This window comes from Hemicordylus capensis, chromosome 3, assembly GCF_027244095.1.
Source record: "Hemicordylus capensis ecotype Gifberg chromosome 3, rHemCap1.1.pri, whole genome shotgun sequence".
Classification (NCBI taxonomy): Eukaryota; Metazoa; Chordata; class Lepidosauria; order Squamata; family Cordylidae; genus Hemicordylus; species Hemicordylus capensis.
In genome coordinates, this window is record NC_069659.1 from 10,814,887 (window position 1) to 10,836,122 (window position 21,236).

The 21,236-nt window shown below is 46.2% G+C and overlaps 1 protein-coding gene across 10 annotated transcripts in view; it reads right to left on the reverse strand.

The window, feature by feature from the left end:
• TENM4 (teneurin transmembrane protein 4) overlaps nt 1-21,236 on the reverse strand; it is a 1,105,140-nt gene that overhangs the window by 165,461 nt on the left and 918,443 nt on the right. For all 10 annotated transcript variants that reach the window (XM_053305915.1, XM_053305917.1, XM_053305913.1 and 7 more), the window contains 3 exons: nt 14,117-14,287; nt 2,832-3,049; nt 1,440-1,650 (listed from right to left, as the gene is read on the reverse strand). In XM_053305915.1, coding sequence (XP_053161890.1) covers nt 1,440-1,650; nt 2,832-3,049; nt 14,117-14,287 — 600 coding nt within the window. The remainder of the gene's footprint in view (nt 1-1,439; nt 1,651-2,831; nt 3,050-14,116; nt 14,288-21,236) is intronic.

The following is a 21,236-nucleotide window of genomic DNA, read 5'->3' on the forward strand; positions in this document are numbered from 1 at the left end:
ACTTCTGTTTTTGAAACTACAGTTCCCCGAATTCCTAAACCAAGGTTTACTCAAAAGTGAAAATGAAGGCAGAAGTTTTCACTCTCCTCTTGCATACCAAGGAGGAGGAGAGGAGGAGGAGGGAAGGCACTAGGTCCACTGTGGGAAACAGGAAGCTGGGATTTGGTCTAATCTGGTAGGACTCTTGTTACACTTGTAATGTGTGGCCAATCCCAACCTGGAAAACAGTGGCTATGGTCTTTCTGAAGCTTGTACACATATAATTTGAGTCAGAATGGCAACATTGTGAGAAACATTGTTATTATTTATTAAAACCACGTATAATCCACCATTCTTGCACTCAAGCTCGTGCACAATTCAAAGCAGAATAATTTCAACTGAATCAAATCAATCATGGGGAAAAGCGATAGCCATCATAATGGATAAATGACACTGTTGTCCTGAATGCCAATCGGAAGAGGTGAATTTTACATCCCTTCTGAAAAGCTGCCAAAGAGACAACACTGAGGACATCAGAAGGAAGATAGCTATAAAGCCTCAAACCACAGTTTAAATTGGTTTGGTGTAAGTCAAAAAAGGATGAAAGCTCAGTGGCTGAGATCCTGACTGAGGCTGCACACATGCAAGTAAAAGAAGCATGCATGTAGTGGCTACAGTCTTGCTTCAGCAGTAGAGATGTGCAAATCGATTCAAGCTCAAATTGATTCAAGCTCTAAATGGGCCATTTAGAATGCTTCGAGCTCAAAACAAAACGCTCTCAAAATAAAGTGCCTGTTTTGAGTGTGAAACAAAACAGACCTGCTTTGATTAGAAACACTTTGAGTGCTTCAAGCGCCATTTTGAGGCCTGTTTTTCCAGGGAGAGTTGGTCTACTGATTGGGGTCAGAGGGTAAACCAGCCCTCTGCTCCGCACTTGGCACATTGGCCCTCCTCGGATGACTGGTCTACCCACTGACCCCAACTGGAAGACCAGCTCTCCACAGAAAAACAGGCCTCAAAATGGCAGTCAACACACTAGAAACGTTTCGAGTGTTTCAAGGCTGATTCATTGAAACAGCTAGCTTTGGCTGCTGTTGTGACTAATCAATTTGAGGATTTTGCGATTCGTTTTGAGCTTGAAACAAACAGCAAAATCTGATTTGTACGCTTCCCTATTCAGCAGCCTGGATACAAGCCTGAATGTCCCTGAGGGTTATGTGACCCTCAGGGACATAATTTCAGATGGTACAGAGCACTTCCAGGGGAAAGGGAGATTGGCAAATATCCTCCCCCCATTGCAGCATGCAAGCATCTGCACTGCTGAAATGTGACTGGAGCCACTGCACTTCCTTTGCTTGCAGGCATGCAGGTTTAGTCAAGATGACAACCAGCACTAACATTTCCTGAAAAGACCAAATTATCCACCCTCCCCTGCAGCAAACAATATTTTACGTCCTTACCGACCGCAGTGGTGAGAAACGAGACAACCTCGGACTCTTTCCCATCATTGTAGAAGGCAAGGTGCCACATCCCCGAATCCAAATACTGAATAAATCCTGTCTCGTGACTGGCCAATGGCACAAAGCCCTTATGTTGTCTCTGAGGGCCTTCTAGGCTCCTGGCCTCCTGATTAAGTAGCCTCCTTCCATCAAGTAATTCCACAAAGTCAAACTGAAACACAAAGTATAGAGATTAAAAAGTAGGCAAGTAAAAACAACAACACCACAATTAAGAGCACGTCCCTCTAGGGTTGAACAAAAAGTTCTTCTGAGAAAACTTGGGGCTTGAAAATTTGGAGGGTGTGGGTTGAAAGATGCCTTGAATCGGCTCCCAAACTCACCTTTTTGCACCTGCTGGCCAGAGGAGCATCAACACTGATGGTAAGACCTCCATATTCCCTTGTACCTTTATGTCCTCCCAAACCCAATCGTGCCACCTGCAAATGCATTACACAATTGCAGCAGCAGACATTTCAGTTCAGCGCTCCATGTTTGGAACAAAGAGAGGAGGCCTCAGAATGCACGAAGAATAACTTACTGTCCAATGCATACTCTGAGATGATGTGGAAGATAGTTTTGATTATCCCTTGAAAGAACACCATCATTTCCTCAGTTGTCCTCAAGTAAGAATCAAAAGATTTGTAACACGTTGGGCCAAGACATTATGCTCTGTGCACTTTTGAGGTCTTCCCTCATTTCTCTTTTATATGGTGCCCTCCCATCTTTCTTCTCTAGAGCACAAAACCCACAACTTGGAAGGGGCAAGGGAACACCAACAGGAGGGCGTGGTTGCCAGCTTTCCCCATTTGTGGGCTTCTCTGGTGCACCTAGTTGGCCACTGTGAGAGGAAGGTTGCTGGACTAGATGGACCTTTGGCCTGATCCAGCCGGGCTTTCCTTATGTTCTTATGAGTGTAGGTGACAATTCCACAGCTGTTGAAGTGGAGAATGGTCAGAAAGATTATTTCAACTTCAGTAGCTGGGCAGTTAGGACAGAGGAGGCCTGCCTGGCAAATGTTGTGGGACCCTTCCTACCACTGGTTACCCTCTTCTTGCAAGCCACAGTAGGAGTTTTATGACCCACTCACTCCTTTTTCCTTAGTTGGCAGAATAGGAAGCAAATGATCAGGTTTTTGAAAGCATTGTTTCAAAAGGCATTACCAGGGCAAAGTATCACCCTTGTATGCTGCTCTTTCTCCCCTGGGGAGGCTCATATATAGTCTTCTATCAAGGCAACTAACAAGTCTCTGACTAGCTTAGCTTCAGAAGCAGAACCGTGTCACACGCCTGAAGATTATTCTCTGGGATCATCATTTTGGAGTAAAATGCCCCACGATGACAATGTTCCCCTTACCTGTGTGTGTGAAGGAGGGAGGCCTTTTCTTCCATAGATCCCGACCAGAGCAGACTTCCCCAACGAAACATTGAATTTCAGATGCACTGAGTGATCAATGAACACCTGAGATCTCCAAAAGATACCGGGAGGGATCTTCTGAGTGGCTCGCCTGCCAACGTCAATCTCTCCAGTGTCTATAAAACTGTCTTCTGGAAAGAAACTACTGGGCTTTCCTGCTGAGATACAGGAAAAAGAAAAAGAAATATTGGATTAGGTTGTTATAATGCTGTTGCCAATCATCACCTCCATGGTTGTAGATGAGCACTGTTTGGGGACACACTGGTGCTCCATCTGGAATGGTTCTGTTTCATACTTAATATCAAAATTGCTAAGCCAGACAGAATGTTTGATCGCAGGTATGTGATGCATTTCCACATGGTGGACAAACACAACATGGCAGATGCAACTAATGAAGGGGGAGGAGAACTGCCCTAAATTCAGAGGTTCTTGCATGGAAAAAGCATCTGAGGAATTTCAAGGGAAGCAGGAGAGAATTTCAGTCACATGAAATGTATCAGGAAGGTTCTGCACACTTTTAGCATGGACCCACAGAACATGTTAATGCAGATCATTAGTCAAGCAGTGCCATAGGTGCTACTGGCCTCTCTCTCTAATATGAGATATCCCGATGGTGTCTGTGACTGATGGAGAATGCCTCCCTGCGTAGACAAAACTGATAAGATTAGGGACTGGCGTTGTCACTGCAGTTTACCTAATGTGAAATTGTGAGGTGAATTTGAGGAATGTTAAGGAAAGCAAAAAAGTGTCATCAATACTTGATCTATACGTGCAGCAGCAGGAGGTGATAAGAGCCTCATCTTAAAAATTCCCTGCAAGAAGAAAGTTAATGTTGCAGGAAGAGAGGTTCTGGTCCAGCACTGTCTGCTGTGCTAGTTTTCTATTTGCAAGGAAGTTTATCGTATTGTTATGAGGAAGCATTAGAAAGTGGAACTGTATCTCCCATCTGTATCAGTGGAGTCAGTTCCACCACCTCATTCTGCTGCATGCTTAGACTAGGACTTATAATAATGATATTTCTCAGGATGTTCCACACACTCTATTGCAAGGGAGGGAGAGAGAAAAAGCCTCATCTGCTGAAATTCCCTCTGCTAGAACTAGGTCCTCTTTTGTGTTTGATCACCCTGCATATGATTGCTGAGCAGCCTCACGTGATCACTGAAGACACTTGGCACTTGCATAATACATGCTGCCTTCATCCAGTAGTGTTTGGCTTTAATAGGGGATAATTAAAGGGCAGGAGCAACAAGTCAGCTTTTTGTTATCCTTAGGAATTCAAATCTGTCTACCTTCTCATCTTCCTGGGCCATTAAAGCAAACTCCTATATGCTTCACCCAAAGAATGATGCTAATGGAAAAAACCAAATGGAGCACTCAGGAAGAGAAACCAAACTAATAACTGGAACAAATGCCATTTTAGTGGGAACTTTATCTTTTTCTTTGCTCCTTCAAAATATAAAAGGCATTGAGGGAATATGAAATTAAAATGCCTCCTCCAGCCATAGCCTTTTCAAATGGCCAAATGCCTTGACAATGCATTTTTTGTGGCGAGATCATGACTGGTAGCACATTCCCGCCCCTGTAAAGTAAAATATATTTACTATAAATAAATATATTTATAGTGAAAGTCTACTTAAATTGTTAAGTGATTCCATCTGTTATCAAGTCAGCATAACTCCCCCTGGGGGCTATCAGGTCAGAAACTTTGGTGACTTTATTTAAAACCAGTGTGTAGCATGTCTGAATGTAAAATGAAAAGACGTCTGCTTGGAGTTGTAGTCATGGCTCAGAACAAGTATGAAGCATGAACAAAGAACTAGTCACTTGGACGCAGATCAGAATGCTAAGGGCAGCTGCTGTATAAAAAATGCAGAGCTGTGTTTCTCAACCCAGGCCCAACTGTGAGTCACCAGATGCTGCTGGACTACAACTCCCATCATCCCCAGCCACAATGGCCAGAGGAATAGGAACATAGCAACATAGGAAACTGCCATATACTGAGTCAGACCATTGGTCTATCTAGCTCAGTATTGTCTTCACAGACTGGCAGTGGCTTCTCCAAGGTTGCAGGCAGGAATCTCTCTCAGCCCTATCTTGGGAGAAGCCAGGGAGGGAACTTGAAACCTTCTGCTCTTCCCAGAGCGGCTTCATCCCCTGAGGGGAATATCTTGCAGTGCTCACACATCATGTCTCCCTTTCATATGCAACCAGGGCAGACCCTGCTTAGCTATGGGGACAAGTCATGCTTGCTACCACAAGACCAGATCTCCTCTCCATAATGATGGGACTTGTAGTCCAACAATATCTGCCGACCCAGGTTGGGAACATCTGTCCTAACCTTCTGATTGCTGAAACATACTTTTCTGAGACAAAATGGGAGGCATACTTTACTCTTGCAACCAACTTTTTAAACTTGTAGAATACTGTATGTAAGAAGCACCTGCCCGTAGAGGAGCCCATGCCCTATAATGTCTGAGTGAGTTTCTGATCTTGTGTGCCTCTGACTGCAAGAAGGTATCAACATTGGGCATAGGTCAAAATCACAGAAGAATTTAGAGTCCAAAGTCAAAACTGGGGGAACTAATTCTGACTTTGCATATGATCAATATGATCATGCATATGATCAACCATCGGCATGGTGTGGAGAAAGTGGGCAGAGAGAAATTTCTCCACTCACATAACACTAGAACCAGGGTCATCCCATGAAATTGATTGCCTGGAAATTTAGGACCAACAAAAGGAGATACTTTTTCACACAACGCAGATGTGGTGACAGCCAACGACCTGGATGGCTTTAAGAGGGGTTGGATAGCTTCATGGAGGAGAGGTCTATCAACGGCTACTAATCGGAGGCCTATAGGCCACCTCCAGTCACAGACACAGGATGCCTCTGAATACCAGTTGCAGGGGGGCATGCCCTCAACTTCTGCCTGTAGGCTTCCAGTGGCATCTGGTGGGCTACTGTGTGAAAACGGGATGCTGGACTAGATGGGCCTTGGGCCTGATCCAGCAGGGCTGGTCTTATGCAACTAGGACTGAGGAGACAAATCAGGAGCCAGCACCAGGATGGAAGCCAGGAGTCAGAGCTTAAGTCAGAGCTTAAGACAGAGCTTAAGTCAGAAGCCTGGGTATCAACGGGAAGGATTGCCTGCTCCCATTGGCTTCTGTCTGCCTGAGAAGATAATCAGACGACTCCTGCTCTGTGTGCTGATGTTGAGGGAGGCTCGATTGCCATGCACATAGGACAGAGCCTTCTCAGTCATTGCCCCCAGGCTCTGGAATGCTTTCCCAGTGGACATCCACTCTTTAGTTTCCCTTGCTGCCTTTACGAGGCAGTAAAGTCTTGCTGGTTCACTCAGGACTTTGTCCTTTAAAGGATGTGCGCGCTCTCTCTCTCTCTCTCTCTCTCTCTCTGCTGTGTCTTTTTAATTTTTATAGATTTTGTGATTGTTTTTAATATATTTTTTATGAACTGCTTCAGGATTTTTTTTTACAAAAGGCATTATAAAAAAGTAGCAACAAACAAACAAGTAAGGTCAGAGTTGAGCGATCAAAGCAGAAGTCAGGTGACAAGAAGCAAGCTGAGATTCAGACTGAAGCCAGGAACCAGAACTGAGAGAACAAGCCAAGAATGCAGCCCATAACATACTAGAGCCTAGGAGGCCTTGTTACTGATGCAAAAGTCCTAGTCCAGACAGGAAGTTCTTATAACCCTTCCTGTTGTAGAAGGATCCAGTGACTAGTCTGGCTGGGCAGAGCCAGGGCAGAGCCTGAGAGTCCTCTACTGTGGCAAATCATCCGTCGCCCACACTAGGGATGTGCACAGAACCGCGTGGGAGAGGCTCAAGGGCAGTGGGGGTGCGGCTTTAAGAGCGGAGGAGGGTGCACTTACCCCTCCCGCCACTTTTCTCCCACCAGCGTCTGTTTTCCCCAAGGCCCATCGGGGCAGCAGATGTCGCTCCGTTGTCTGTCGCTCCGTTGCCTGGATATGACCGGAAGTCTCCAGCATGCACATGTCGGCATGCGCAGGCGGATCGGAGACTTCCGGTCATATCCGGACAATGGGGGCAAGGGGGCGGCAGGGAGGTATGCTGCTACCTTGATAGGCTTTGGACGCCGGTGGGGGAAAAGCAGCGGGAGGGTTAAGTTAGACACACACACCCCACCGTTGAACAGGCAGAACCGCTGGTTCTTTGAACCAGTTTGGAGGCCCATAAAGGAGGAGGCCCAGTTCTGTTCACATCCCTATCCCACACAGGGCAGCTCTTTATAGAATCTATGACTCTGTTTCCACCCAGGCAGTCCTTGACTGAAGGCAAGTCCAGAACGGTAACTCACGCAGAAATGCAACACGCAGCCTCCAGTGTGGGCTGATAATTCTGCTCGGTCTATATATACTGATTGAAAGGTCCAATCACGCTCAATCCAGAGCCACAGCAGAATTATTCACTTTCAGCAGGGGTAGACAGGAAAGGAGTCACTCCCAGTTGGGACAGGCAGGCCAGAGCAATGATTCATGCAGCCTCCTTTGTGGGTGAGAACTTTGGGTTTACACGATCCCTCGATTTAACTTTTGCACGAAAGGTTATTGTGTCCCCACCCAGCACATAATTAATGCATTAGGAATTAGAAGTGGAACCTGCAACACATTTTGCATTGGATCTCAGAGCTGGGAACCAGCAAAGTCGCTTTCCCTCCTCTTCCTCCAAGCCAGGAGGAAGAGCACCCAGATCTCAAACAGCCTTGCAAGGTAGGGTGGCTATTCACACGACTGCAGAAAATCGGGCTAGCCTCCGCTAGCCCGATTTTCTGCAATCACGAGAACCACCAGGCTTGGTTGCAAGCCTGGTGGTTCTAGAGCGGGTAACACGTTCAAGTAGCCCGCCCCTTAAACCTGGTTTGTGGAGCGAGTGCTCTGCAAACCCGGTTTCTTTGATCATTAGCCGTGGCATGGCTCCGTGCTGCAGCTACTCACGAGGAGATCTCCGGAGGGGAGGCGAAAAGGCTTCTCCCAGCTCTGGAAGTCTCACCAGCATGCCCTGTGCATGCGCACAAGGCATGCTGGAGCTTCCAGGGGCCGATCGGACCCCGCTCCCCCAGCCCCTGCTGGCTCCATCATGGAGCCAGCAATCGTGTGTGCAGCCGATCCGGCTGCCCAGGGCTCCCGCTCTGATCATCTGCAGGGAGAGCGGTCTTAGCCCACTCTCCCCGCTGAGCTGCACAAACCGGGTCTCACTGATTGTGAGACCCGGCTCAGGGAGTCAATGTCCTGACCTGATGGAGCCCAGGGACTAGAGAGGGAGATTTTTCTGTCCTTCCAAACCAGGAGAAGAGTGAGATGATTTCATTACTGGTGCTCCTAGGGCTGGCACTGGCACTGTGCTCTCAGGCCATCAGGGGTCCATAGCACATACGCACAATCCTCTTCTACACTAATTTTGGGAATGACTAGTTCTGAGTGTCAAGAACAAGGTTTCCTAAACGACTATGTCTCAACCAGGGTTTGTTTCCCTGGTTTCAAATCCTTGTTAAGATGGGAACCCTGGTTGGTGTTAATCATGGTTAGTACTTGTAACAGTGAAACGATAACCTACAGCTAGAGCAAGCAAAGGAAGAAAGGGGGAATTAAAAAAGGAGCAGAAAGGAACAAAATGCACATTTTCAAACTGGATCCTGACTTTCAAACCATGGTGTAAGGATCCAGTCTTATATTTGTTCTGGGCTGTGGACTATGTCTTTTCTTTTCTAAAGCAACCAGTTGTCTTCAGAGAGTTCTTTTACTTAAAGGAAATGTGCAAGGATGACCTTCCGTTGTGTAAGCAGATAAACTATTTCAAAATAATCATGCAAAAGTTATCTTGGCTGGAGACCTAATTTCCTTATCACTCCAGTTAAATCTTGAGAGGAAAGAGATTCCATAGCTCACAACAAGCTGAGTTTTATCTCGCATAGATGTTTGGTGGTTAGTAGACTGCATTCATCCGATTGGTCATCCTCTGGTGGTTTCTTTAAAGCAGCTACTTAAGGATGTATATAATAAAACAAAATGAGGCTCTCTACAAGAGCAGTGTGGAGAGCCGAGGAGGGTTTGGCTCGTCTTCCTGCAAACAAGCACTCCGCCCTCCCTGGGCGGCCAGATTGGCTGCCTGCACGATTAATGGCTCTGTTACGGGGATGGTTGTGGTGGTGGGAAGTGGGGGCTGCCCGGCTCCCGGAAGTTCAAGAATGTCCCATGCGAGTACACAGGGCATTCTAGAGAGAGGACCCCCGACACCAGGAGTCTTGCTGTAGCCTCCCGGTCGGGGATTTACTCATGTGTCGCCATGGAGCCACGCTGGTACACGATCACCAAAACGGAGTTAGCAGAGCACTCGCTCTGCTAACCTCATTTTAGGAGAAGGGTATTTAAGTGGGCTAGCCACCGGTGAACCACTGGGTTCGCCCACAAAATATATAAAAATATATAAAGAGCAGAGAATCCAGGGCTTGAAACCCAGCGTAGCTCTCTCTGTTATATGGTCGGAAGAATGGAGTGAATTCAGACTTAATGCAGAACCCGAGGTTCATGGGACACCCCAACCCCCGGATCCAGGAGTGCACCCTCCCCCCTCTGATCTCCAAGCAAGTGCCCATTCATTTTCTTTGTAGGTGAGGATATGTCAAGATCAGTCATGACATCTGAAACCAACAATTTCAGCATATTCTAACCTACCTGCTTCAGGGAACCCGAGATCTGAAAACAATGGCAACCCTTGGGTTAGTATCTCATGTTCCCTGAAGCAAGTAGGTTAGAATATGCTGAGATTGGTGTGATCAGACATTGTGATCAATTTCAGTACATCCTAGCCTACAAATGCCTACCGGACTTAATGAGGTTTTAGGAGCATGATTGTCTGAAAGTGGTCTAGGAGCCAGGTCTCACGATCAGTGAGACCCGCTTTTTAAAAGCTTGCCAGAGGCTAGTCAAAGGCAATACCTATCTCTGGTATTGCAACGTCTGCTTCCAGTAATGGGAAGACCATGCTATGTCAGCTCCCAAGAACAGGTTCACCATAAGACATACTGTACTTGACTGTATTTTGTGGCGTAAGCCTGGGGGCACATCTAAATGAGTAACTGGCATCAACTGAGGAGCCTTCACAGCCTCTTAGGTTTGCCATTAAACTTCTCCAGCAAGGTGAGGACAGTTGGGGTAGAGGTGACTGTGCTGATGCTGCTTCCTATGATGTGGCTGCTTCCACAATGGATCTCCCAAGTGGGTCCTTGCTCACAAGGCATGCATCATGGCTTGCCAAGATTACACCTGTACTTGCAGTGACGGCTAAAGCTGGGCCAGGTCTGGGGCTGACAAAGCCTCCACGCCGTTCCCAGCTGGGACTTATCTGTGGCCTAAGCAAAGTGGAAGGACTGGACCATGGGCAGCAATAGACAGGAACTCAGAAGTCAGGACTGTAAGGTAAGCCAGGCACTAGGGCTGAGGAGTCAAGCCAGAAGGCAGGACTGAAGTGACAAGCCAGGAGTCAGAGACCGGAATACACCAGAGCCAGGGAGACCCTGTTGCTCAGGCAAAGTCCCAATGCAAACAGGAGGCCCTTTTTGATCCTTCCTGTTCAGACGTATTCAATTAAAAACCTGGTGGGTGGGGCCAGTCCATAGTCTGGGAGCCTTTTAAACTCATACGATAATCCCAGGCTGCTGTTTGGGCACCTTGCCACAGGGTGACAGCTGTTCACAGAACCCAAGATGCCCCACTTCAGCCTAGTCAGTTCCTGGCAGTAGCAGTGCTAGCACAAGTCAGGTATAGAATGGTGAGAAACCCACTCACCACTAAGGATGTGCACGAACCGGTTCGGAGGCCATGTTGGAGGCCTCTGAACCGGTTCGGAACCAGACCAGTCTGGCGGTCCGGCACTGAGGGGAGAACTTACGAGCCTTTAAGGGCGGGGGGGGGGAGAACTTACGAGCATGCATGTGCCCGTTGTGGTACTCGACTTCCGGGCAACGACGGGGGCAGGGGCGGCAGGGAGGAACGCTGCTGCCCCCAAAACTTCGATCTTAAATGCAGCGCCGGAGGGGGAAGGGAGGCGGGAGGGGTAAGTTCTACCCCCCCCACCCTTAAATGTAGATCCCCGCTCAGTGCCGGACCACGCTGCAGTGGTTCCGTGCACACCACTACTCACCACCCATTCATTGGTCTATCCTCTGATCCTACCTCTACAGTGGTGGCTGCTGGCACTGTTGCCAGAACGTGGGGTGGGGGGGTATACTCGTGTGAAATAGGGTCCGTAACCCAGAATTTGGCTTTAAAAAAGCAAATGGGCATGCAAATGGCCTCCATGCATGCACAGAGGCCTCTCTCTCTTGCTCTGTCTCCCCTTCCCCGCGCGCCTCTCTCACGCGCTGTCTCTCCCCCCTCGTGTCTCTCGCACGCGCTGTCTCCCCCTCCCCGCGCCTCTCTCTCTCTCTCTCTGTCTCTCCCCTCCCCGCACGCCTCTCTCGCTCTCTCTGTCTCTTCCCCCCACCCGTGCCTCACTCGCTCACTCTGTCTCCCCCCCCCCACCTGCCTCTCTCCTTCTAGCTCAGTACTTCTTGGACGGCATGGTGGGCAAGCGGTGGTATGCAAGAGGGATCCCCCCCCCAGCAGAAAAGTGCATCGGCCCCTTCCCCTGTAAATCCAGCGTGAACTGGATCCAGGTGGCTCTCCTTCTATTCCTTCTATCAGAAAAATTGGGTTGGGAAGGGAGGAGTGGAAGGGAGCTGCTGGGTCTGGCTCTTCTTCTAGTTGGTATCAGAGAAACTCGAAGAGAAGAGGTAGATGTCGACGCAGGGAGAGTCTGTGGCCACCACTGGTCACCAGGCCAGGCCTGCCAGCGTGGGCCGGCCAATTCTCCTCCTCCTTGGTTTGCCAGCCAATCAGGCGCCTCCGGAGCCCAGCTAATCAGCTGGGCTGCCAGGACGCATTTTTCCTGGGCACACCCAGGAGAAATATATATATAGATGGGGATAATACTAAGAGGTAGCAATGTTCCCTTGCCTTTGATATTTGTTATTACCCCTTATTTCATTTGATTCAACTCTGGCCTAGAATATGATGACCCATTTATGTATAACTTCACCTGATACTTCACGTTTGTGTTTCAGGATGTTTGCAGATTTTGTAAAGTTAATTCAGTTTAGCTAATTTAGGTTTGCTCTGCTCCTCAAACATAAGGATTAGAGAAGGAATGGAAGTCTACATGAAAACTGAAGATCTAGTACAACCTTCTGGAGAGGTCCGGATTTGCTTGCTGCTGACTTGTTTGCTGATGACTGAGGAATAGGCTTTTTCTGTGGCTGTCGTGGGGTTTTGGAATATACTCCTTGTTGAAATAAGAGCATCTACTTCTCTGTTTGTTTTCAGGAAGACCCTCAAGATGTACCTGTTCTCACAGGTTTTAACTTGAATTAATTTTAATAATTTGTTTTAGTAACTTTTTAAATTAGCCTGTTTTTATTGTGTTTTGTAGAATTTTAATTTTTTTACTTTTTTATATTGTTTTAAATTTTGTACACTGCCTAGAGATGTACAGATCAGGCGGTATTAAAATATGATGGATAAACAAGAAACAAATAAATAGATGGGTTAATCACAAATCTGAGTTAAAGTAACAATAGAACAAAGGAAGATGTCTATGTGAGAACAAGTTTTATATTGAGAGGATTGGAGATGATGCATTTCTCTTCGTTAGAATTTTCTATTTGCTCATGAGACGTTATAGGATAAAAAGTTGGAAATTTAGATATCCATTCAGGCACCTCATTGACTCTTCTATTTCAATTTGTAAGTATGGCTATGCATTTAATATCACGCCTTTGGTCATAAGTGCTATGTATTTTCATGCTTTGAGCTGGGTCTATGCTATAGACAGGGATTCTCAACGTGTGGGTCCCCAGATGTAATTGGACTTCAATTCCCATAATTCCCAACCAAAGGCCACTGGGGCTGGGGATTATGGGAGTTGAAGTCCAATAACATCTGGGGACCCACACGTTGAGGAACCCTGCTATAGACAACCCAGTGAGTATGCCCTCCCAGTACAAGCTGCAAGTGCCACACATTTCATGCTGTGTGAGCTTAGAAATGTAGGGTTCCCAAGCGGCACTTCCCCTGCTACCTGAACATCCGCCACCCATCTTCAAATCTTGGTTACAGAAGTTGGCTGGTGGAGGGAAGTGCTGCTCAGAAACCGAAATTTTCAGTACGAAATGCATGGCACCTGTGGTTTGTGTAGGAGTGGCCACCGTACTTGCTGCGTGTTGTGTGAAGCTTCCCTTAAAGCTGAATTATGGATATCAAATTTATATGAGAATATAAGAATCCAAAGGAAATATTGGATCTGGTTCACAAGTCAGAGGAATAATATAACATTTGCATTTCATCAACAGCAAAATCAGGAAAATCTGGGGCAATTTCTCATAAGACAAAAATTGGGCAATGTGAATTAAATGAGAATTATGTTCCAGCTATTCAACTTGTTTCCAAAATGGAAGTACTTAAGAGCAAGTGATTTGGAGAGAGCATATTGAGGCTCCTGCTTCCAGTGGTTCTAAACTATTTTCCAGTAGCAACAACCTGAATGCCAACAAAGGGATTAAGCAAGAATTATCAGAGTTCCATAGCCCTGTAAAAGAAGGAGTGTTCAAACAACATTTTAATCAGCAAAACATTTCTGAGAAAGGAAATGAAGACAGGAGAGTTTTGATGGAGAAATATCATACAGCACATGACTAGATATATATATTTATTTAGTCATTCATTCAAATTGTATACCGCTGTTCCTAAAGTGGATCAGGGTGATTTACATTAAAATCAGAAAACATTAAAACCAGATTAAAATTAAAACTAGATATCATTAAAAGCCAGGCTAAAAAGATGGGTTTTTAAGGCTTTCCTGAAGGCCTCTGAGTAAAATAATCCATACTTAAAATTTCCCTTTTAAGTATGGCTCTGGATGCATCACTGTATGATAATGTAAACTTCAGGACGTTCAGGTAACACTGAAAAAAAGACAGGTGGAAATGATAAATTGACAGCTACTGACTCTTGAATGAAAAAGTGGGAAAATACCAGGATGTGCGGCGTAAGAGGAAAGGGTGGTTCTTTGGAAGCTGATGAAATTATGAGGGTGGATGTCACGGAATTCAGACACAGAGGACTCACAACAAGGACAAGACACCAACCGTACCTTCGCCGGCTCCTTTGCCTTTCCTGTCAGGTAACTCTAACCCTGTGCCCCCTGAGGAATATAAGGAGACGTCCGTTGGCACTGGCCAACTGCTGGCTGTGTCTTCCGTGATCTCATACATCTGCCCTTCCATCGGCTGCAGGTGCCAGTTTAGGCCAAAGAGGTGCATGGCTGTGGTGAGTAATGAGAAAAGTCATCTTTGGGGGGTTTGCTTCTCTGCTGAGGAGAATTTTGAAAATTAGAAACTGTATCTGACTGCCATGTTTACTGCATGGCACTGACTACCATGTTTCCTGTTCTTGTTGTTTGATCCCTAGCACTGCTAGCATCGGGGGCGGGGGCTGGTTTTGACCCAGAAAAGTCTCAGTGGGTGGCTTCACATGTAACAGTGGCAACGAAGATGGCACAAACCACTGGTTCCTGGGGAGTGCAAGCTCTCAGTGCACACAACAAGTTCAGTGCATTTCTTGACCTCTGAGCCCAGAAATGTCAGGCTTCAGAGTAGCACTTCCCTCAGCCACCCAACATCTGTCACCCAACTTCAAATCTTGGTTACGGATTACAGTAGCGGTGGGAAGTGCTATTCAGAAGCCTGACATTTCTTGACTCAGAAGCCACAAAATGCACTGAGTTTGCAGCTCGCATCAGGGGCACACACTCCCCGGAAACTGACGGATTGAGACAACCTTACTTGATGAATACTTGTGAAGCTGCCCAGTGGCTTGGTCCGATGTCTCCTCCCCATTCCCAACTACAAACAGTAAGAACAAGTGGCTGTGGCTTCTTGTTTAGGTTGCCCATTCGTCAGATCTGGATAGCCAAGGCACATGTCGGAGCATTATCAGTGGCCTCGTGGCTGTAGAGGTCCCTTACTCTGGAGATCTACCAGACACCAAGGCAAGGCATCCAGCAGAGATTCAACAAGATCTGTGACTTGGGTTGGCTTTTGCAGGTTGGGTCAGACACGTATAACACTGGCAAATGAATGTTCCCAAACCTGCATTTACTGAGATAATGTGGATGGGAGGTAGAATTTGAAGGAGAGAACTGACAGGAGGGGAAAAAGAATGGTTAAACCCTCCTGCATCTACTGATTCTCTCCTGTAAATGCCCCACAACACTATGTCAATATTTGTTCTAGATGGACTTACATCTGTTGTGAATGGCTGGGGGGGAGATGAAATTTTCAAACTTGATTTGATGTTGATAAGTTGTGATGGTTATAATTTTGTATTATTGTTGTTAGCTGCTTGGATTTCTTTTGGAAGGTAAAGAGGGACAGAACTTCTTAAAAACGAATCAACAAACCTGAGGGTGATTTGCAAAGGAAAACTGGTGGTGTGGGAGATGGGTTAAGCACTTTCTAACTCCTAAATCCCCTCCCTGTTTGCATGTGGTTTGAGAACCTTGTATTTGCCTTGCTGTGTGTGCTTCCCCCAAGCCAATCAGGAATGAGACTGATTAGCATCTGTTATTAACTTCTTTTCCCACTGGCTGACATCCTGAGGAATACAGCACACACACTACTGGCCAAAGCAATTTCCAATTATTTCCCTTTCCCTCTGCAGCCCATTGTGCCTCCCAGAAAATGCCCCTAAGGGTCGCAGGCCTCCAGGGGCATATTTTCGGGATGCACAGCAGGCCACAGAAGGAAGGGGAGATAGTAGAAAAATCGTCCCTCTCTCCGGTACTGTGCAAGTAGTATTAATCCGGATGTCTTTCCCCTAGTCATTCTATATTAACATAGCAGAATCTATCCATTTAACACATTTATTTTACACATGCTTGCTTTAACTTAAATGGAAGGGTTGTTGGATTTGTTTGTTTTTTGCCATCCTTCAGGTCACTTGACAAAAAAACAGCGATGTCAAGACCTGCATCCAGCCCCAGGAGCTTAATTCTGAATGTCTTTTATACTCATTGATTCCTAAGAAGTATATACATCACAGTTGGGAAAATTTCATATAAAATTCACAGTAGGAAGGAATTTTCTACAGTAGGAAGGAAAAGAATAAACTTCATATGGCTAACCAACACAGTCTTTGCTCAAGTCCCTGGCTCCCACCTTCCTTCTGGAAGAAGAAGAAAGACAAGAACCAAAGAAGTGACAATACAACCTCTAGGTGGACCGGAATATATCGATATAGATATACATATATGGAGATATAGATATATTACTGGAAAGGTCCAGTGCCCTTTGATAAACTTCTTTTTCAGTGGCACAACAAAAGATAAATTGCATACATTCATATAAATAATTATTAAAATAAAATATTTTTAGAAGATATCTGGAATGCATCAGATTACTATCGAAAATGAAAAGCAACCTATTTTAAATGAGACAAACTGAGAGTACTTATACACATAAAATGAAACCTGTTCATTCCATTTAAAATATTTCCAATCCCTTACATTCTATCCCAGCCTACCTCGAAGGAGTTCAGGATGGCACCCGGATCTCCCCTTGCCTGTTTTATCCTCACAACAAACCTGTGAAGGAGGTTAGACTGAGAAATTGAGATTAGCCCAGGTCACTCAGTGAGCCTCATGGCTGTGTGGGGATTTGAACATGAGTCTCCCTGGCCCTAGTCTAACACTCTCTCTATACACCATGCCAAAGGGGCCGTCTCTCTTATTGATCCTGCCCCCGCCGTCTCCCCCATATCTCCTGTTTTCAGCTACTGTCTTTTCTCTCCTTTCTCATCTCAAAATCCGCAGATATTCTCTACCTGGACCTCATAAATAACACCGCAAAATTTACTAACAACCACCACGACAAAACTGCCAGCCTACCTTCCTACACATACCTATGCCATTTGTGGCAGCCTTTTAAAAAGAAAAGAAAAGAGGAAATAAATGAACTTGTTCCCAGCTCCCAGAAGTTTCTTTGTATGGTCATTTGGGGAGGCAATTCGTATTCACCCATGCCTCCCAATCACAGAAGAACCCGCCATTATGCATGTGGTGTTCACCTCTTCAGACAAATGCCACTTTAACCACGAGCAGGGAACTGAGAGGGATGACTGATGGGGCCGAGGCGGGACTTCAAGCCGCGTTTTAGATGCTCTACCCATGTAGCGTGCCTTTTGCATAATGTCTGAAGAGAGCTAGGGTATGAATCAATTCCACTAAATAAGTAAGTACATAAAATCAAGGAATGAGACAGTACATCTTTTTTTTTTTTTTAAGCAGCATGCAAGTATAGAATATACAGAGTGGCATGTTTATATGATTAGCCATTGCCTTCTGAAAGCCAAACCGGCTTGCCATATCATTTCTCTCTCTTCCCCAACATAAACATTTCACATTGAATCACAATCCGAATTTCCCTTTGGGCTCTCTGCAGCTCTCAGATTTGCTGTTCCCCACACACAAAATGGCATTTCCTGATTAAGGGAGAACATGTACCTACCCCACCCCCAATTTTAACTGCACGCCCTCCAGGAAAGTGTATGGAGGCATTAACATCAAGTCCACTTAAAGTAATTAAGAGCAGAAAAACAGAAGGAGATCCGCTCCCAACGTTGCCATTTTGTTTACAAAATCATGCCAGAATTTGTCAGGCATTCCACAGAGGAGCTTAGCACTGAGTGTAGGGGAGAAGGTCAAAGCTACAACACACCCCGGGACAGAACCTGAGGTTCTTGAACTTTTAATTCAAAGAACAACTACCTTGCAACAGGATGACTATGAGTAGGCCTGTGAGGTGGGTACCTGGCTGGAAGCAGCTGACAGGTGGGCAGCTAAGCAAAAATAAAATAAACAGTTACCTCTCAGGCTCATCAAGCACACCTGGCCAAGGTGGGGTGGGGGAAAAGAGCCTGCTTGCAAACTTTGGATGGGCAGGGCAGTAAAGAAGAAGAAAAATAGTAACCTCGAGAGCAGAAGAGGCCTGGTTCTCCAGAGGCAAGCTGCCAGTTGGCGCAGAAGGAAGCTTAAAGCAGAGGAGGCAGCTGGAAGCACTATGGCTGAGAAGTTACCAGGAGGCAGAGAAGCCCTGAGAGGAGGACTTCTTGGGTGAAACAGATGGTGTTCACTGTGATGTAACAGGAGCCTTGCAAGATGCCTGAATTGAGAAGAAGAGGTTAAGCACTGCATTCCTGGGTGAAGAAACCACAGGGTGTAGAACCTCTCCTGGAAAGAGAGACTCGGAAGTGCTTCACCAACAATGACCAGTTCATTGATAAAGGTAAAGTGTGCCGTCGAGTCAATGTCGACTCCTGGAGCCCACAGAGCCCTGTGGTTGTCTTTAGTAGAATACAGGAGGGGTTTCCATTGCCATCTCCCACGCAGTCTGAGATGATGCCTTTGAGCATCTTCCTAGATCACTGCTGCCCGATATAGGTGTTTCCTATAGTTTGGGAAACATACCAGCGCGGATTTGAACCGGCAACCTCAGGCTTGGTAGTCAAGGCATTTCCCCACTGGATTGCACCAGAAAAGGGACAATGGGGAGAGATAAGGAATAGTTGTTCCTCAACAAACTGGTCATTGTTGGTGAAGCACTTCTGCTGTTTTCTCTCTTTTGCTGGGTTCCCAGGCAAGCTCAACCAAGTGTTTGGTCAGTCCACCTGTTAAGCCCCTCACTAGCTCAAGCCAGAGGTCACAGCCAGCCATGGTTTGTGCTACCCATGGTTTAGGAGACAAACCAGGCAACTCCTGCTCCAGAGATGCATGTCGGCTTCCATTTTCTGTCCTCTCATTACTCCGATTCAGAAGTTTACTTCCAACTCCACGATACAGAGTCGAACTGAACCTGAGGCAAAAAACAGGTTCTGAGAGATTCTTCTCAGTGAAATGGAAATGAACCGAAACCTAAATTCTCTCAATCTGAGTTGATCTATTAAATACAAAAAGTGCTAACCAGTTCAAAATAAGTGGCTCAATAATCAGGTACTCAGATTTCACTCAGATTTCAGTTGTATGATTATTGTTTTATTTTCCTGGGTTTTTATTTTATTTTATGATACACACACATACACACATGAGACACATAAACAAGATAGTTTTAAAATATTTAAATATTTTTTAATCAAGCAAGATAGATATAACTAGCTGGCCCTGTGCAGAACATCTGCGCCCTAGTTCTGTCTCTCACCCCTCCCCAGACAATCCGGCTCCCTGCCCTGCCTTACCCCCCTCCCCCCGCCTTAAGCCACCCCCTGCCATCCTGGATGGCAGTGGAGGCAGCGAAACCTCCCCAACTCAGCCTCGTTTTTGTGTACTTCTTTGTGAGGCATGGCATTTTTAAAAAACAGGATAAAAACTAAAATAACCAAAAGATCAGATACTGTGATTGGAAGATTTGAAAGGGGGCACGGGAAAGACATCCTTCACAGTCCTAAAAACTTTGATGTGGAAAATTTAATAGGAGAAGAGTAAGGATATCAGATGATGGGTGAGTTCACGCAATCCAGGCCAAATAGGAGGGAACTGCTGGCTTGGTTCCCAGGGAGTGTGCACTCCCAGTGTAGGGCAGGGAATGTCGGACAAAAGTTGGTTGGAGGTCTTGGAAACCAATGCTGGGTGGGTTTGGATGATGCTGGCTAGGAGCACACACTCCAAGAGGTTGTGGATCCCTCCTACTTAGTTGGCAGTGGATGGTTTGAACCCACCCTACACCACAACATGTAGCAGAATGGGATGGCAGACTCCGGAGAAGGTAGACAGGCATCAAGGAGACTTCTCAAATCGTATCTCCTGTCTGCAACACGGAGTCCCACCATCACCTCAGGGTTCTACCTCATCTACATCATGTGTGTAGACAAGGTCTCAGTCTGGATCAATTAGTGACATTTTCTCTGCATTTTTCTACTTGGCAAAAAGAAAGGCCCTCGAGTGCAAATACTTTCTCAGCGTGATCTTTCACCACACTGGTAACATTCAATATGCTTTCAGCATGTCAGTGAAGGCGTCCTTTGTACTAAAAGACCACAACTGCCAGCCATTTCAAAAGCACTGTTTGCTACAATGCTGTGCCATTTCTGGTGCTTAAGACTTCTGCACCCATGTGTGTTTCGTTTTGTTTTGGCTCCATCCCTCAGAGTTAACTGAAGCTGTTCTATTAATTGAAAACTATTTTTATTTTCTCCTAAGCCCTCTTTCACCAACAGTCGCACCAAGGGTTTTAAAAGAACTGAAATGCGGTTTCAACTGCTATTATTTTTTTCTGCAAAGTGCTCCAATTGCAAATTTGTGAGAGGGAGAGGTTGCTGTACACTTAAAAATCATAATGCTAATGCTGATGTCTGTAGTGCACACAATCCACGATATTAACTCCTATAAGGGGCTGTGTTAATAACCAGAACGATTATCACTGAGGGAATGCCACTGCTAGTAATCTTCCCCACCAGTAACTGGGCTTTTCCTGTTCATTTTGAGGGCAGTCTCATTACCTTTTAATAATGCCAGATTTGCAAACAGACCCGTGTTTCTTCTTTCTTTCTCTTTCTTCTCCCCCTCCATACCACGCTCTGTGATCCATGCCTCTCCCTCCCCTGTCCTCTCTCTAGTATCTCCTATTCCAGGGCTTCTCATACCTAATTGCCCCAACCGTTGTTGAACTACAATCTCCATCATCCCCAGACACAATGGTAAGGGGCTAAATATGATGGATGTTGTCGTCTAACAGCAGCTAGAAAGTAGGGATGTGCACGAAACACTTCGTGCACATCCGGGACGGAGGGCAGTGGGGGGAGAGCTGGTCTTGTGGTAGCAAGCATGACTTGTCCCCTTAGCTAAGCAGGGTCTGCCCTGGTTGCATATGAAAGGGAGACTTGATGTGTGAGCCCTGCAAGATATTCCCCTCAGGGGATGGAGCCGCTCTGAGAAGAGCAGAAGGTTCCAAGTTCCCTCCCTGGCTTCTCCAAGATAGGGCTGAGAGAGATTCCTGCCTGCAACCTTGGAGAAGCCACTGCCAGTCTGTGAAGACAATACTGAGCTAGATAGACCAATGGTCTGACTCAGTATATGGCAGCTTCCTATGTTCCTATGAGGTGGGCAGGTCTTTCCTGCTGCAGCGTGATACTATCCATCCCCACCACTTGGTTCCCCAAACACCCACACCACTCCATTCTTAGCAGCGACGCCATATGGGGGCTTCCTGTTTGGGAGCAGGAAA